This window comes from Neofelis nebulosa, chromosome 5 (genome assembly GCF_028018385.1).
Source record: "Neofelis nebulosa isolate mNeoNeb1 chromosome 5, mNeoNeb1.pri, whole genome shotgun sequence".
Classification (NCBI taxonomy): Eukaryota; Metazoa; Chordata; class Mammalia; order Carnivora; family Felidae; genus Neofelis; species Neofelis nebulosa.
In genome coordinates, this window is record NC_080786.1 from 50,326,689 (window position 1) to 50,345,230 (window position 18,542).

The 18,542-nt window shown below is 41.4% G+C and overlaps 1 protein-coding gene across 3 annotated transcripts in view; it reads left to right on the plus strand.

Moving 5' to 3' along the window:
• The window catches only part of KCNAB1 (potassium voltage-gated channel subfamily A regulatory beta subunit 1), a 417,917-nt gene that overhangs the window by 23,253 nt on the left and 376,122 nt on the right, over positions 1–18,542 (plus strand). Inside the window, exon 1 of one of the 3 annotated variants that reach the window (XM_058730301.1) lies at positions 2,803–3,243. The exons of the other annotated variants lie outside the window; for them this stretch is intronic. Coding sequence (XP_058586284.1) covers positions 3,002–3,243 — 242 coding nt within the window. The 5' untranslated portion in view covers positions 2,803–3,001. Of the gene's footprint in view, positions 1–2,802; positions 3,244–18,542 lie in introns of those variants that run through there. 3 annotated transcript variants of the gene reach the window in all.

The window sequence follows — 18,542 nt, forward strand, 5'->3', positions numbered from 1 at the left end:
TTCCCAATGCCATCATAGATTAGATCTCAACATGTGAATTTGGAGGAGGGATACAAACATTCGGCTCATAACACTAAATATATTCATTTAGGTTAAAAAAAACAAAGCAGGTGAATTCCAAATAGTAAATAAATAATGGTAAACGTGGTCCAAAAATAGGACAGAAATCATCAGGTTTGTACAAATGTTTGGAAACAGTTTAGAGGTGTCAAGTGAGTGCTTTAGAAGTGAATTGCAAGGGGAATTTCAAGAGGTAATCATATACCAGGGTCTAGGAGGCGGGACAAGAATTCCTAGAGGAGGTGAGCTCTCACAGGACATGGGGTGGGGGAGGTCATGTGAGCAAAGCCATGGTGATGGGTGGGGTGGGAGTAGGAAGCCTGTTGGATTGGACCATTTATGCCCAGGAGTGGTCGCTGGAGGAGAGACACAGCTGGTATCACAAAGGGAAAGGACCCTTATATGAGGGGACTTTTTGTTTTCTCTTTTTGACTTTTTCTGTTGAGATCATTATTGATTCACATGCAGTTGTAAGGAACAATATGGAGAAATTCCTTCACCCAGTTACTCCCAATGATGATACCTTACATAACTATAGTTCAATATTACAGTTAGGAAATTGATGGTGATGCAAGCCACTGACCTTATTCAGATTTCACTAGTTTTGCATGCACTCATTTGTGTGTGTGTGTGTGTGTGTGTATGTGTGTCTGTGTGTGTGTGTGTGTGTGTGTTAGCTCCAGGCCATTTTATCACACGGGTGGAGTGATGTGGCCACCACCATAGTCAAGACACAACAATTCCAGCACAAGAATCCCTCATCTACCCTTTTATTGACTGAGCCACCTCCCTCTCTTTCCAATTCTCTAACCCCTGGCAACCACTAATTGGTTATCCATGTGTGTAATTCTATCAGTTAAAGAATATGATCTAGATGGAATCATGCAGTATGATGATTTTTTTTTCTCTTAAGGACCTTATTGAAACATTGGCAAGATAAGACATATATTGAACAATTAGAAAACAAGATAAGTAATGATTTTCCCCAGGAAAATTGGGAAGCTGGGAGGGAGTGTTTGTGATATGGTGGGGGAAAGGGAGAGAAAATGAGTCCTATTTGATATGTGTAATTTGGCTTTTTTCCACTCAGCAAATTCCCTTGAGATCCATTCAAGTCGTTGCGTATATCAGTAGTTCATTCCTTTTTATTGCTGAATACTATTCCATAGTGTGGATATGCCACAGTTTAACCATCCACCTGTTATAGGAAATTGGGGTTGTTTCCAGTTTTTGGCTATTTTGAATAAACCTGTTATGGACATCTGTGTATAGTTTCTCTGTGTCAACATAGATTTCATTTCTCTGGGGGAAATAACCCAAGAGTACAACTACTGTGTCCTATGGTAGGTTTGGTATGTGTAGTTTTATAAGAAATTGCCATACTCTTTTCCAATGTACCTCTCCCCCAACAATGTGTGAGTCATTCAGTTTCTCTGAATCTTTGCCAGCATGTGGTGTTATTGGTATTTTTATTTAGCTAGTCTGGTGTGTGTAGTAATATCTCATGGGCTTAATCTGCATTTCCCGAATAGCTAATGATGTGGAACTTATTTTCACGTGCTTATTTTCTATCCGTATATTTTCTTCAGTGAAACATCCGTTAATGTCTTTTGTCCATCAGCTAATTGGAGTGTTTATGTTTTTATTGTTGAGTTTTGAGACTTCTTTGTATGTTCTGGATATAAGCCCTTTGTTGGACATGGTTTGCAAATACTTCCTCCCGGTCCCAGTTGTTTTCATATCCTCTTTACAGGGTCTTTCATGGAGAAAAAGTTTTGAATGTTGATGGCATCTAATTTACTAATTTTTTTCTTTTATGGGCTGTGTTTTTGGTGTTGGCTCTAAGAATTCTTCACTTATCCCTAGGTCTTGAAGATTTTCTCCTCTGTTTTTTCCTAGAAGTTTTATGGTTTATATCTATGTCTGTGACACAGTTTGATTTATTTTTTTGTATAAATATGAAGTTTAAGTCAGGGCTCATTTGTTTTTGTTTGTTTTTGCTTATGGGTGTCCAACTGCTCCAGTACCATTTGTTGAAAAGCTTATCCTTTTTCTTTTTTTTAATTTTTTTTAACGTTTATTTATTTTTGAGACAGAGAGAGACAGAGCATGAATGGAGGAGGGTCAGAGAGAGGGAGACACAGAATCTGAAACAGACTCCGGGCTCTGAGCTGTCAGCACAAGGGCCCGATGCGGGGCTTGAACTCACGGACCGCGAGATCGTGACCTGAGCCGAAGTCGGCGCTCAACCGACTGAGCCACCCAGGCGCCCCAAGCTTATCCTTTTTCTATTGAATCGCTCTTACATCTCTGTCAAAAATCACTGGGTCCTATTTGTGTAGGCCTTTTGCTTTTTACAACCATCCTATTGATATTTCCTATCACTTGATAGCAACATCTTAAAAAGAAAAAGACTGATGGACCTTCTATCCAAATGAATCATGTCTCTAGTATAATAAATTATTTGATTATGAAGTACTTAGAAAGGTCTCATTACACACTCATGAATCATCCCCAAGGCCTTATGATCCTTATGAGAACAGAACATTTGGCCTATATCCCACCCAAATATTTCCTTTTACCTAAATAGAAAGACATGGGAAAGAGTGCCCATATTTTTTCCCCAGGGGCCAATACATAGTTGCTGAAGCTTGACTTTGGGAACTTAACGGGGACAAGAAAAGGGATTGGACTTTGTCAGGGTTTTGTTTTGTTTTGTTTTGTTTTCTAAGGTTTCAACAGAGACATGTATCTAAGAGCTCTGCCGGGGACTCCAGAGTCTGCTCACATACAAAAAATAGTAAGGGGCAGCTAAGGCAAACGAGCTGATCCCTTTTAGGGACACACCAAAGCCAGATAACCCAAGTAATCATAGCAAGACACAGCCAGTCTCAGAGCTAAGTACTGTGAAATTAGCTTTGCGTTCTTGGGTTTTGGAAACATGCATCTGTATAAACCTGCCTGTGCGGACATCCCCAGCCCCAAGCTGGGTCTGCCCAAATCCAGTGAATCAGCTCTGAAATGTAGACGGCACATAGCAGTGACCAAGCCTCCACCTCAGGCAGCCTGCTGGCCGGTGAGGCCTAGTGGAGCAGCGGAACGGAAATATTTGGAGAAGTTTTTACGTGTCCATGGAATTTCATTGCAGGAAACCACCAGAGCAGAGACGGGCATGGCTTACAGGTACTGGCCGGTTGCAATGTTATTCAACCAGGGCACTGCACGGAGGTCAAGGGTTCTTGTTGTTAAAGAAATAAGGACTGAAATAACAAAGCAAACACTGTGTGGAAAGAGGAAAAGAAAAATGAATGCAGGGAGCCCTCTTCTTGGTCTGCCTTAGTTTCTTGTGCTCTATATTGTCTACTTTCTCTTTGCTTAAAGGGTTACATAGAGGATAGTCAGGCTCTCTGTGGAGGATCCTAACCGTGTGTTGCCTGTAGAAATAATATCTTTGGCTTTGAGGAGGTAGGTGACTTAGCAGGTCTTAATGAAGAATGGGGGCTCTATTCTTCTTAAGGGAATTTGTAAATTAAGAGTAGGATTTTTTTAATATGCTGCCTGGATGTTAAGGCCGTTATTTTCTTCTAAGTCTGAATCATGTGGTCTGTGCTAATGGTTAATAAAGTAGCTCATGAACAAGTTCTTCTTGAAACGACGGCACTTTTTATCATTGCAGCCTGAGATAAATTACTGGCTGTTCTCCAAACTTCCAACACCATCATTTATTCTGTGAAAGATTAACAAAAGGGAGAAGTTTTCCCCTGGTGTGGGGTTGGGTGTGTAATCTTCATAAATTGTTCTGAGATGGGAAGTATCATTCTTTGTCAGAGCAATTATTGTCCAAACCTCGCTAAGACATGCCTGTGCTTAGCTGAATCACCCAGGGGCACCGACACTAATGCTTGCCTGACTAATGCCTAGAGTCTTAAATATCCAAGAAACTGAGCAAAAGCCATTCAGAAGGACAAGGGTGTTGAAAACGGAAAAAAGAATTTAACATTCATGAAGAACGGCTGTCCTAGCTCAAGTCAAAGCTTTTCCTTCTCCAGAGTAAGATTGTTTTTGCATGGACACGATGTCTCCAATGATTTCACTTTTCCATAATCTAAAGGTCTATTTTAGTGTAGTAGATACTGCCCTAGTTTTATCATCTAATTTGGCTAATAAAGCAATTTGCAATGAAACGACTTCTTTCTGTGGAGAGCAATGTGTTTCACACAGACTCTTTATGCAATAAAGGGCTCATGCAGAAGAGGAACTCTTCTAGGTTTATGGAGATTATAAACATACCACAGCCCACCCCAACATGCTTTGGAAATGGAACCTATGAAGAATCTAACCACCTTTCCAAGAGAACTCATGGCTCCATACACCGGGATGGAGGAGATGCTGATGTTCCTCAATCACCTTTCCCGAATCTGGCTTCCACAAGAAGGAGCTGTCTTCTCTCTCCATCTCCTCCCATTCTCTTCTCTACGCTTTCCTTGACCCTCAGTGGTGGCAGGATGGTGATGTCTGAATGTAGATCAGTTGAGGGTGAACTGTTTCATTAAAAAAAAATCTCTCTCTGCATCTCTGTCACAGGATGGGTGGTTTTACCACGAACTCTTGACTTTTTTTTTTGTTAATGTTTATTTTTGAGAGAGAGAGAGAGCGAGCAGGGGAGCAGAAGAAAGAGAGGGAGACACAGAGTCTGAAGCAGGCTCCAGGCTCTGAGCTGTCAGCACAGAGCCCTACGCGGTACTTGAACTCATGAGCTGTGAGATCATGACCTGAGCCGAAGTCAGCCACCCAACTGACTAAGCCACCCAGGCGTCCCAGCCATGAACTCTTTATAAACCTTCAGAGGACATGCATCTTTCTCTCAGGAGTCCTGGTTTGAATGTCAGTTAGACCTCTTGTGACGGGTGCCAATGTTCAGACGAAGATAGGTTCTGAATATGTTTTCAAATGGTTCTGAAGTAGAGGAATGATCCCTCCTCAAGTAGGTAAAAGCAAGGGTGTCCTTGTTGAAGCTGGGGGCCTGGAGCCCACCTGCTTGAGGGGAGCAGTCATCCCCCAGTCTGGCCCTGGAGGCCCCCCTGTCAATCCCATACTCCCATGGTTTGAGAATACGGTTCCAAGGGGACTCTTCATAAGGCTTGGGGAACAAGGCTCTGTGACCTCGAGGGTGCTTGGTCCTGTCACAGAGATGGGCTCTTGGGCAAGGTTCTGTGTCACTTGGCAACACTAGGAACAAGTGGGACCTAGAAGAGTGCAGCTCGGGGATCAGAATTTGAGGAGACACAAGTTCAGTTAAATGGATACTCGGCCCCAGGGAAGAGCCAAAGCCAGGGAAGAGCCAAAGCTCTGTATTATGATGGGTTGCTGTGCTTTACCACCCCTTCCTCCATTATTCCTCCCGTCCCCCTCCCTCCAACCTGAAGCACGTCTCCTTTCTCTAGATTCCCATAGTAATTTGTCTATTCTTTCAAGACCCTTATTAATCACCCTTATTTAAAACATCCTCCTCTGAACATTAGGGAGGGGTTTTTAGGGAAGAGAACCCAGGTTCTCTCTGTTCTAACCCCAACTTGGCTTTTGGCCATGACTTCTTTTTTGCTTTTTAAGTGTTTTACTTTAATTCCAGTATAGTTGACACACAATGAATGTTATATTAGTTTCAGGTGTACAATATAGTGATTCAGCAGTTCTGTACATGACTCAGTGCTCATCATGATATGTGTACTCTTAATCCCCTTCACCTATCTCACCCACCCCACCCACCTTCCCCCATAACCATCAGTTTGTTCTCTGCAGTTGAGTCTGTTTCTTGGTTTTTTCCCCTTTGTTCATTTGTTTTGTTTCCTAAATCCTATATATGAGTGAAATCATATTGGCTGTGACTTCTCATAAACCTAGTATTAAGTGAGAAGGTGAATTTCATATTCTTATTTCCTTATCCCGATTTCCAACTGCCCTCCAACAATGGCTTTGTCAAAATACCTTGTTTCATCTTGCCTTTTCTATTTTCTTCTTTCTGAAGGATATTATTTCATGTGTACTGGAAAGAGAATGGGCTTTAGAGTTAACCAGAAGACAGTTCAAATCCTAGCTCTTCTGCTTTACAAACTGTGTGACATTAATCTGGCTGTGACATGTAAGTGCCTGACACACAGCAGGCGCTCATTGATAGAAGTTCCTCTCCTGCTTATTTTGTAGACTCTGTCATTCATTCTAGGGGACGGGATGAAAACCCCTATGGCTGAAATGTACACAGGGGTAAGACAGAATATTTTATAAGAATATAAGAATATCACATGATAAGATAGAACATCTCTCAGAAAGAAAAGAAGGAATAAAAAGAAATCTGCAGTAATTCACAATCTGTGTAGGTTTTCATGCTGAGCTTTAGAATTCTGAGAGGTCTGAAGGAGCCGGTGAGCTGTTTTCTCTTCCTAATTTGGTCAGATGCCACTGCAGCCTTCAGCCCAATACCAGCTGCTTGGGTCCCTCGATCATCTGTGAGAGAGCATTCTGTTGTGTTTCCATGGAGACTTGTTTTATTTCTAACTGAGGGTGACCAGGAGAGGAAAAAAAATCAGTAAATATGCAAACACATGTATCAACTGAAAAGAAACTGGAGGGAATTGTTTGAACGTGGTGTAAAAAGTGCCAAGTTGCTGTGTAGATCCTTCTGTTGGCTTAGAATTTTCTGCAAAAATAGAAGGTTTTTGTGGATTCATTTTATTAGTGTCTATAAAATAGTTACCCAAGAGAGTCCTTTAGTCATTTCTAAGAGGCGCAAAGTCAATTGTCTCTATTACACAGCATTGAAATCTGAGCCAGATAATAAACCTGAGCTTAGGTCGAGGTTAAAGTACACTGAGAGATAGTTTTATGGCCAAAACACAAAAAATATCTAGACGGAGTGAGGATGCAGCAAACACCCAGCTTTGAAGCAATTTTGTAATTAGCCAGGAGGAACTTACACAGATGTAAAATGAAAGTCTAATTCAGGGATCAGCAATTTTTTTTTCCCGTAAAAGTCCAGGTAGTAAATATTTTAGGCTCAGGGGCCACATCCACCTTTGTCATAGCTACTGAACTCTGCTGTGGGAGGGTGAAACCAATCATTGACAGTAAGTGAACGAGTGGGTGTGGCTGTGTTCCAATAAAACTTTATGGGCACTGAATTATGACACTGAGTTTTACATAATTTCTACACATCATAAACTATCTTCCTTTTTTCTCCCAAATGATGAAAAAATGTACAGGTCAATCTTAACTTGAGGACCATACAAAAACAACTGGCAGGCTGGATTTGGCCAATAGGCCACAGTTTGCTGGCCTCTGGTCTAGAAAACAAAGCTTTCAGTTGCATGAAGTTATTTATTTATTTATTTATTTATTTATTTGTATTTATTTTTAAACTTCTTTGTTTCCAGAGGTATTTAAGGTACCCAAATGCATATAATTCAGGAAGATAAAAATAACAAAGAAGAAGAAATGAGTTCAAGAAAGTTAAGAGCAGCCAGGGAAGACATGTTGCCCGGGGTGAGTTGAGCATGCCATGCACAAGCCATGTGCTTGGACCAGATTTGGCTCTGGGCTTCCCAGCAGCACCAAATTGTGAATAGTGAAATGGAGCTCTTTACAACAGTTATGGAGTGCTTGAGGTAGGTAAGGATAGGCCACTTGAGCAGTGTTGGCACATCTTTTTTTTAATCTGGATACCGGAGCAAAATTTCTCTCATGGTTCTTCTTTATGTAATTAGTAACATCCTCAAAAATATCCTTACAGTAAACACAGCAGTGAGGTTCCTAGGGCTCTTTACTGTGGATCCCCTAACATTAACAGTGGCATTGCCGCAAAAAATAATTCAGCGGAAGCAAGCAGGTGGCTAGCGAAGAAATGACATTGGCTTAATAGAAACATCAATTTGAGATTATTTACACTTTAAAAATTCCCTGTTAATGATGATGCAGCTTTCACTATTCTTTTACAGTAACAGGGCTTGTCCAGATTCATGCAATGAACTAATTCTTCTCAAATTAAAAAAAAACTTATGCTATTTGCAAACCAAAGAGAACACTTCTCATATTCTGGAGCTGATGGTGAAGACGGAGCAGAAGAAAAGGAGAGGCAGGGGGACGTCTTAAAATTACTGACAGATCTTGGAGATGATCTCCAATTTCTGGTCTTACAGCTGAAGAGAAGCAAGGCTGCAATGTTGGGTGACTAGCCTGAGGTTGCATTTGCAGCCAGCAGCAAAGCTGGGACGAGAACCCCTGTACCTCGGGACCCAGTCCAGTGCTTTCTCTACACTCTCCATATTTATTCCCGGCCCCCTAGTTCCCATCCCAGCCCATGCCCATCCATGCACGCATGTGTGCACACACCCGTGTGCCCACACTGCTTCCTGGGCATGCTGCAGTCCCGGTCACATTCACAAGCTCTGGTCTACTTTTCTGGTCACCTGTCTTTTTTGCTCTGCTCTGCAACCTGCTTCGGTCCTATTGCTCTGCACACGGATCCTCCACCCCTGCCCTGGACCACTGGGTCTCCACTCATCATAACTTGCTGCAACTAGAATATTCTTATACATCTTCCTTGCCTAGGCAAATCCAACTCACAGTCTTCTCTCTTACAGAATGACCTGTCTTTGCTCCACATAGATTTGGATTGTTAGTTCTGTGTGTGTGTGTGTGTGTGTGTGTGTGTGTGTGTGTACGTGTGTATCTGTGTGTGTGTCTTATTCTCAAAATTATGTTGCTGTTACCTTGAGAACCAAGGACCAGAGCTTATAATATTTTGCAATCCTCCCTTTGACAGTGCTCAGTACATGTGTTTTGCTTGACTGGGGTGCATCTATTTAGAAGTTGGGGAGCAGAAAGAAAGACATTAAAGAGCAAGAAGTAGGGACTTCTCCTTCCCCCACTAATAGTGCTCTAACTTCATATTTGCTCCTGTGTCTTAGACGCAGTATGTTACCTAACCTTGCTGATCCTCAGTTTCCTCATCTGAAAAATGGACCCAGTTGAAGTTACCTTACAACACTGTTGTAAGACTAAAATGAAGTCACACATGGCTTAGCTCACCCCTTGCGGAGCCGGAGACTGAGCTCTCTTGCTCCAACCTCCTTCTCAGCCAATCTTGGGAACCCACGATGTAGTCAATTTCCAGAGGGTTGAAAGGAAATGTGTGTAACAATGTATCTAACAAAGAGAGGGGCAAAAATAACACCTACAAATTGAGTTTTGCAAAACACTGGGCTTACCACCCTCCTTTCCTCACTTGCTTTTACAATTTTTTCTTCTGTTGGAAGCTGTCCTTAGGATCTATTGAGAAAATGTGGGGTTTTTTCCTTTCACCTCACGCGTAGCCCAAAACAGCTTCATGAAGCATTGTAATAAATTACTCTCCAAATGGTGTATATGAAGATAGATAATCTTTTATCAATCTGTGTATTTACATAGTGCCTAGCATTGTGGCCAGAACAGAAATATTTGAAACAGAATACAGTTAAAAGCCCAAAACTCACACCAGCTCACAATACCTCTCCCATCAGCTTGCCACAGTATCTGAGATGTTCTCCAACTAGAGGCATCAGTGCTGTTAAAATAGAAATATTAATCCAAGCTAAGAGGCAGCTGACCGAGGCAAAGACAAGATATTGGCCAGACCTGACCTGAAAACAGAGAAGGCAGAAAGAAAGTTTCTAGACCAGATCAAGAGGAAAGCTTGTGTGTCAGGGCACAGGTACGGAGCTACAAGTTGACGTACGGGGACATAGGAGGGAAGGAACTGAAGAAGAGGATAGGAAAGCTAGAGAGAAACCTCACTCACTCGACTGCTTTCTCAAAGAGGTGGGGCAAAGTGACTAAGCATTCGTTAACTGATAGTTTTCACTGGTCTCTCAATGGAGATTCTAAGGACAAGTAGAATTATTTTCACTCTGAAAACCTTTTCCTGGGTTCTGTCCTAGTGATAAGATGATGTCCCAGCTTCGGGATTTGAAGTCCACCTTCCCTCTTCCCTCTTTCTTTGATCTCTGGCTTCCTTACCCATAAAATGAAAACAAACCCTACTTCACGGGATAATAATATTCATGCAAAGGCACAAATAGTGGGCACTCAGGAAAGACTGTCCCCATCTTGCTCTTCCTCCTTTTCATCATTTCCATAGTACAGCGTAGAAACTGAAAATTATTTCTATTCCCAAATTGAACTCACTGTCTTCTTTCCAGCCCCCCACTTCTAACCCCCAAACAAAATCCCTTTACAATGCATTCCCGTGACCTACTTTTTTCACAAAATGCTTGGCACACTCAAACATGCTTGAGAAGGAGCTATGGCCATGACCGTGAAAATTAAAAGGCTAAAAAATAAATAAATAAATAAAAACTAATAAATGCTCCCTGTGCAGGGGGTTATATTTTCTACATTAAAAAAAAAAAAGCCTACATGGTTTATTTTAGACTGGCCTAATTTTGGTCAGTCGCGAGGCCTGTGCTAATTTGCTCTGAGCCCTCTGTGGCTCTCCTGGCTTCAACATTTCTGGAGGAACTTCAGTGACAGGGAGATGGTTCAGACCCAGAACGTGTGTGATGACCTGAAATCTGAATAGGCTGCTGGTGAAGGGGCTCAAAGGCTTAGTGAAAGGGGCCTATTCAGAATGGAGCAGAATGTTTATTTCCTTTTGAATGTAACTCAAGTTCTAAAATAAGTAGGTTTTAAAAGTGTCAGTTTAGATAGAAAATGCTTTAAAATTTAAGCAAAAGTGAGAGATGCGTGCCACTTGGAGTTGAAATATTATTTCTGTTCTGTTTTGAAATTTCCACTTGTGTTTTTCCAAGGGAAAAGTTGCTTTGTTTATGTAACTGAATAAAAACATTTGAAATTCACGGCTCCAGAACAAGAGTGGGTTATATGAACCCACGTTTTCTCATATAGAAATTCCTGATGGCGGTTAAAAAAAAAAAAAAAAAGAAATAGCACTGAGACCTGGTTTTTCTGACCAAGGAGCTACTGTAGGTCCAATATGTACTCACTCAAGGTGGGGGGAGGGGACGGTGGGGGGGGGGCGGGGGGGGGAAGAATTCTGAATTTCCCTGCAGTTTCTGAGAATGCCACTAGGATGCGCTATTTCATAAAGAAAATTAAGCCCCCGGGTTCCTTAACCACAGCTCGCAGAAATCTTTACACTTTCCCCAGATAATCCTAGACCAGAATTTAAATTCTAATCTGCATATTTTCCTTGATTCTGGAAATTAAGAAGTATCTTTTTTGGTACCACGTGGCAAATGTCCTATAGCGAGAAAAAATAAATTATGGCCAGCATATTCTCAGGATTCTGAGAAGCCCTGATCCATAGCAAGCCTATGTTATTATAACCTATATAAGTTAGATATTTGATAGAGCAAATTTCTGTGTCTGGGAGTTTCCAACACGGGGGATTCTGAAGCCCACCACAAACCTCTGGGGCATGGCTGGTGGAGAAAAGAAAGGCATACGCCTCACCTCCTTGGCCTTGCTTTAGAGAATGTTCTATTGATGTCTTTTGCCCCATCTTGGTTGCAGGCACCTTGTTGCACAGTTGAGATGGAGCAGGTGTAGGGAATCTGGAAGGAGAGTGTCATCAGCATTGTCAGAGAGAAGGCTAGCTTAGAATCCACGGTGTAGTTCGTAGAACATTACCCCTCAGGTCTGGCTCAGCACCAAATTAAGAGGTGGAGGAATAATGGTGCCCTTCCTCCTCTGTATTCATGGCTCATTTTCATTTATATGGGACACCTCTCCACACCTATTGCTTTAGCTTCTTTTCTAGTGATTCCTCTGCCTGTCCCTAGCTAATTATGAATTGATACTCCCTAAGATTTCAGTTATATATCTTGTGATGTATGCCAATGTTCAGATGAAGATATGTTCTAAGTCTTTGTGTTTCAAACAATTATGAAGCAAAAGGACATTTTGTTTTCAAAAGGAGAAAGCAAAGCGGACCCAGTTGATGTGGAGAAATTGCGGTGGTCTGCAAATATGTCACATCCAAAGAAATGAACTGTAATCATGACAGTCCAGGTAGTAGAGGAGCTATTTTTAGACAACCTACCTAGTTCTTAAAACCAGATTATAAAAAAAAATTATTTTGAAACTAATTTCAGTCTCACAGGAACTTATAAGAAGAATACAAAGAATTTTTAGGCACTTGATTTTTTAACATATTGTGAAGATTTTGCCCCAATTGCGTTAACCTTTGCACATTTTCTTCCGTGCTTGCTCCCTGCACCCCTCCCCCCACCTCCCAATTTGTTTTTCCAAGAGAGTAAGTTTGAGAGTAAATTACATATGTTATGGCCCTTTACCCCTTACATACACCCCTACACGATTTCCAACTTCAGTTATATTTCCATGGTATGCTACTTTTATATGATGTGTACATCTGTATTCCAATTTCATCAGCTGACACAGTAATGCCCTTTCAAGCAATTTTTTTTTTTTTTCTCCACTAGTACTAGATCCGGTTTAGGATCACAGTTTAGTTGTCATGTCTTTTTAGTTTCTGTCAATCTGGAGCAGTTCAGGCTGGAATTAAATTTAGCTCAGGGAGGAGGTCAGTGGGAAAAGGGCCGTGACTCTTTGCAATTTCTGCTCGGGGTTGGGAGGTGGTGCTGTCGTGCCGCCTAATTGCTGTGCTTGTCCTACAGTCTGCTGGTTACTGCTCCCAGTTCCGCACGTCCAAGCCCATGTCTTCCGCAGCTACCCAACAAGGGCCACAACGTTTTCATCTTGGACTTTAGGTCCAAGGCTGAGGCGGATTTCAAAGACGTACGGACCTAATTGACCCACATAAATTCAGTCATCTGTGTTCTTCTGCTCAGCATATCCGCTGAGGGGAGTGTGCTGGCGGTGGGGCTGTTGAGTTACCAGGAACTGGAGTCAGGCCCTCTGAGCACAGACATGCAGAGCAAAGAGGGCTGGGAGGGTCAAGCAGGTGCTATCCAGCTCCAAAGGCAAGTACCAAGGAAACGGGCCCAGAGACACCTCCAAAAGGCTGGAGCAGCAGCAGAGGGAGGGGCCTGGCACAAACAGTCTCCAGAGGGATGGCGTGGATTCTGGCCCAAGGTCCCATTGAGCCCGCTGTGGGAGAGGAGGAGGTAGTGAGCTGCCCAGCAGCCAGGGAAACTCAGGTGCCCAGTGGGGTATATGGACTATCTTTAGACAAGGAGTTTTTGACCCAGTTGTCTTTAGTCTATTTTTTCCCTCATGATAATCCTTTTAATTTGTAAAGGCAGAATGTTTTAGAGGCTCTGACAATTGAAGAGTGTGGGTGTAGAATGTGTAGCTCATTAGGTATCTAAGCTCTGCTTTAGCATTGAAAGGGTTTGTAACAGGTCACTGCTTTTGTAATTTTGCAGCACTCTATAATTCAGCACACAATGACAACACATACACTTGGAAGGTGGTTAAGGCTTTAAAAAGGAGCTGTCATTGCTCCTGAGATGACCATTGTGTATGACTGGCACCTCCATGCATAATTTCCCGAGAGCTGAATCTTCACTGTAACTTCTTTCTAAGATTCATCAAATTAGTACCTCCTTCCTTTCTGCCTGTTTTTTTTCTCTTAGCACTCTGATTTGTTTATTTCTGTAATGTCTGTCTCTCCCACTAGCGTGTGAGCCCCAGGAAGACAGGGATCTTATCTGTATGGCTAATTGCTTCATCCCTAGAATCTAGTCTCTAGTGTAGAACTCAGTAAACATTTGCTGAGTAAATGAATTATTAGGCAGGAGTATAACAAATAAGCCTTCATTCTTCGCTGACAATCAGCTGGATTATCCGATACAAGGAATTGCTCTGCCAGACTCTCCACCCATAGTCTCCTGCCATTTACTTCCTACCTTTCTCTTTTTACTAAAAGCCTCCCAATGTCCTCCTTTGAGATAGTGGTACTTGGGGATGACATTGTTCTCATAGGAAATAGGTTGCATTTTAAGACCCTTGAAGTTGCCTTTCATACCTATCATAATGTCATAAGCCCACTTTATTATTGTTTCTCCTCAGACATTCATCTTGTTTCACTTTTCATTCATTTATTTACCTCACTGCATTCATGAAGGCGTCACTGTACTTTCCTCCAGAAAGTTCTCTGTGATGTCACTGTGCAGCCCTATCCACAAGGGGGTCCTGAGTTACAGAGACCAGACAAGATACTCATGGTCTTCCCTCTGGGCATATTCCTCATTTCTCCTAGATGTGGTTCTTATGTACCAATGTTACAGAGCCATGGGTCTCTTCTTTATCACCCCTTCCACCATGAATTCTTCCCCTTTCTACCCCTTGTCCATCAATCCCATCAGCTAGCCCTTTTTGGTTTACTCTTGTCCTGATCCTTTTTGGTTTTTATCTCATTGCAAGAGGTTCATCATATCATTATAACATTTATATGTCATCTCCCAAAAGATGGGAGACAAATCTATAGGGTCAGCCATCCTGTTGGGATTCCTAGATGACCCACTATCCTAAATACACTAAAGGATTCTCTCTCTACGCAGTAATTATGGATGATTGTGAGTTCTGATTAGACCTCTTATTCTTGGTATAGATCAGACTTTCCCAGGAATAATCTGGCCTGTAACTAAGAAACTCTTCAGCTGGAGATTAGCAGTTAGAGGATGCTACCTTGGTGGTATCATTAGGTCATTGAGTCATTGTGGGGTTTCTCACTTTATTCTGGCCACGCTTTACATCCTGAGAAACACCCAGACCTATACTACTCAGTGTTGGTGGGACTGGGCAATAGCGACAGTAGGGTCACACTTTTCCATTCAAGGGGTTTCATTGCCTGAGGGAACCTGAGTGGGCCTCAGTGACAATGAATGGGTCCTCAAAACCACTTCTTCTCTAAGGACCTACCATTTTTTTTACTCTGTTTTCACCAGTTCTTGGTTTCTGGATGTCCTATGTGGGTAAATATTACCCTCTTATGTCTCATGACCCGTTTAGAATGTTGGGTGCTCCAAAACACAGTTTCTTAGAAGATAGAAAATCAGGCTCATGTAGCCAAATCTACTAATCCTTATTTTATAATTCATCCATGGCACTCTTTATGAAGTTCTTTTCTAGGGCCAGTAATCAGTCCTTGCTGTTTTGGGTGCTGTGTCGATTTTTGGTTGAACTATTTACCTTACTTCCTCCCCAGTATACACAGATTCATTCTTTCATTCAAGAGCTATTACTAAGTTCTCACTTGTGTTATACACTATTCTAGGAGACACAGCAATGAACAAAACAGAGAGAAGCAGTAAGTTCCCTGTTTTCTTGAAGATTTCATTCTAGTCAGGATGAGGTAGACAGTGAGCTATCTAAATAAAGCATGTAACATTTTAGAAAAGATAAGACCTCTGCAGAAACACAAACCAAGGAGGAAGGGAGAGTGTATGTGTTAGTGGACAGTTATAATTTTAAACAGTTTAGTCAGGTAAGGCCTCACTGAGAAGACAGTATTTGAATAAATATCTGAAGGAGGTGAAAAGGACAATCACCTGAGTTTCTTGGGGGAAGAATACTCCAGGCAGAGGGCACAGTATGTGTAAAGGCCTAGAATGAGAGTATATATATGCTTCACTAGAAGGACTCACAGAATTCAGCAAAGCGTTATATTTACAGTTATAGTTTATTGCAGCAAAAAGATACAGATTAAAATCACCATTGAGAAAAGGGGCCCAGGATGGAGTCCAGGAGAACCAGTTAGAGCTTCTAGTTGTCTTGTCCCCGTGGAGTTATGTGGAAAGCACATTTCCCCCTGAAACAGTGTGCGACAATATGGACAGAGTATTGTCAGCCAGGGCAACTTACCCAAGACTTGGTCTCCAGACTTTTCGCTGGAGATGGGCCCTATAGATACACCGACCACCTGCATGGGTGACCTTGGTGCTCAGTCCATGTGAAGAATGAGCGGATTCCCAGTGGCCCAAGGCCTCACTGTAAACCATACATTTAGTATACACCATTCAGCAGGGTCCAAAGCGTCCAGGCAAACAAAGATACTCTTGTTGGGTAGAACATTCCAAGGGCTTAGAGGTTACCTCCCAGGAGCTGGGGGGCAAAGGGCCAATGCTTTCTTTGATCAAGCTTAATACTTCCCTGCACAGAAGCCAAGTCATGCTGGTCTTTGTAGGTCATTTAAAAGATGTGGGCTTCTAAAACTGGTATAGGAGATTCCTCAAAACGTCAAAAATAGAATTACCTTGCAATCCAGTAATTTCACTATTGGATATTCACCCCCAAAACACAAAAACACTAATTCAAAGCAATACATGCACATCTATATGTATAGCAGCATTTTTTACAATAGCCAAGTTATGGAACAGCCCAAGTGTCCATCGATAGATGAATGGATAAAGAAGTGGAAGTGGTATATGTATATAATAGAATATTATTCAGCTGTAAAAAGCTGTAAAAAGAATGAAATCTTTCCATTTGCAATGACATAGATGGAGCTAGAAAGTATAATGCCAAGTGAAATAAATCAGTCCGAGAAAGACAAACACCATATGATTTTACTCATATGTGGAATTTAAGAAACAAATGAGCCAAGAATAAAAAAGAGAGAGAAAGATGTAAACCAAGAAACAGACCCTTAATTATACAGAACAAACCAATGGTTATCAGAGGGGAGGTATGGGCATGGGTGAAATAGGCGATGGGGATTATGGAGGGCATTTGTGATGAGCGCCAGGTGGTGCATGGAATTGTCGAATCACTATTTGGTACACCTGAAACTAACATAACACTGTATGTTAGCTATATTGGAATTGAAATTTAAAAAAAAGATGTTGGCTTCTAGTCCTAGGAGAGAGAAGATTTTGCAAAGTATTGAGCAGGAGAGCTACATGATTTATTTTTTACCAAGATCATCATGGAATGAATAACGGGATCACTCTGACAGCTAAGTTGGAAAATAGACTAAACATTAGAAGAAGGATTACTGATTAGGAAGTTACTATAATGATCCAGAGAAGAGGTAACAATAGCTTGGACCAGGGTAGAAAGGGATCGATTTTAAGAGTAGACTTAAGAGCACTACAAACTGGATATAATGTGTGATAAAAGGAATAACCCAAAGATGACTTTAAGTTTCTTGGCCTAGGAAATTGAGACAGTTGAGTTGCCCTTAAATGAGATGAGTAAGATTGCAAGGGAGCAGATCTCATGGGAAGAAGAGTAGGAGTTCGGTTTGTGGACGTGAGACATCAAAATGCCTGTTAGACAACAAAGGGAAGATGTCAAGTAAACGAGAGTCTGGAGTTTATGAGAGAGGTCTGGTCTGGAGAATTATATTCAGGATATAAAGATATAAGTCTTGGAGTCATCCATCTAGCATGCAAGTATAAAGCCTTGAGACCAGCACACCAGCCTGTCTAATGCTAGGAGGTGAGGGAGATGAGGAGGAGACAGCAAAGAAGCCTGAGGGTGAACACTCCGAGAGGCAGGGGAACCATGGGGGAATGTGGTGTCAGGAGCTAAATGAAGAGGCAGGGGATCAGCTATGTTAAATACTCCCGATGTGTCAAGCAGGATGTGGATGAAGAGTAGACCTTGAATTTAGGAACATGGAAGTCACTGTTAGCAAGAGCAGAGAGATACAGATTTCACTTTATACATAGAGATCTACTTGATAGAAGAAAGCAAAGGCCCATGTACATATGTAGGAAAAATTTTAAAGTTAATTCTGAACTCCTAGTTAACAGAACTCTGACAACCATCCACTGAGCAGCTTCTCTGGATTTCCTCCTACTAGGAACATAGAGAAAAATATAAAAAAAAACATATTTGAAAACTTAAATTAGCCCGACTTGTGACCAGAATACAGAAAGATTTTCTGATGGTATTTATAAAGCTAGATTATTCAAAATGATGCTCATAGAGTTGTCCGTGTTTGCCTTGTGAAACAGAGCTTCTCTGCCCCCAGAGGGAGGGTAGGAAGACACTATGTCCTTACCCTACTGTTTCTGACTTTGGTGCTCCCTTTGTTTTCACATCTGGGGATCTCCCTTTCTAGGTTTTAAACCTGCATATATATTTACTTTGGAATATTTTCTTCAGCAAGTCTACTTGCTTAGATTGTGTCTGTGTGTGTAGAATGTTCCACATCATTTAAATATGTTCATATTGACCTGAAGTTCACTTTCTTTAGTCTTTTAAAAATAATTTTATTTATTTTTATTTATTTATTTATTTATTTATTTATTTATTTATATAACTTGTTTTATTTTTTATTTTTTAAATTTACATCCAAATTAGTTAGCTTATAGTGAAACAATGATTTCAGGAATAGATTTCTTAATGCCCCTTAATACCTTAATTCCTTAATTCCTTAATACCCATTTAGCCCATCCCCCCTCCCACACCCCCTCCAGTAACCCTCAGTTTGTTCTCCATATTTATGAGTCTCTTCTGTTTTGTCCCCCTCCCTGTTTTTATATTATTTTTGTTTCCCT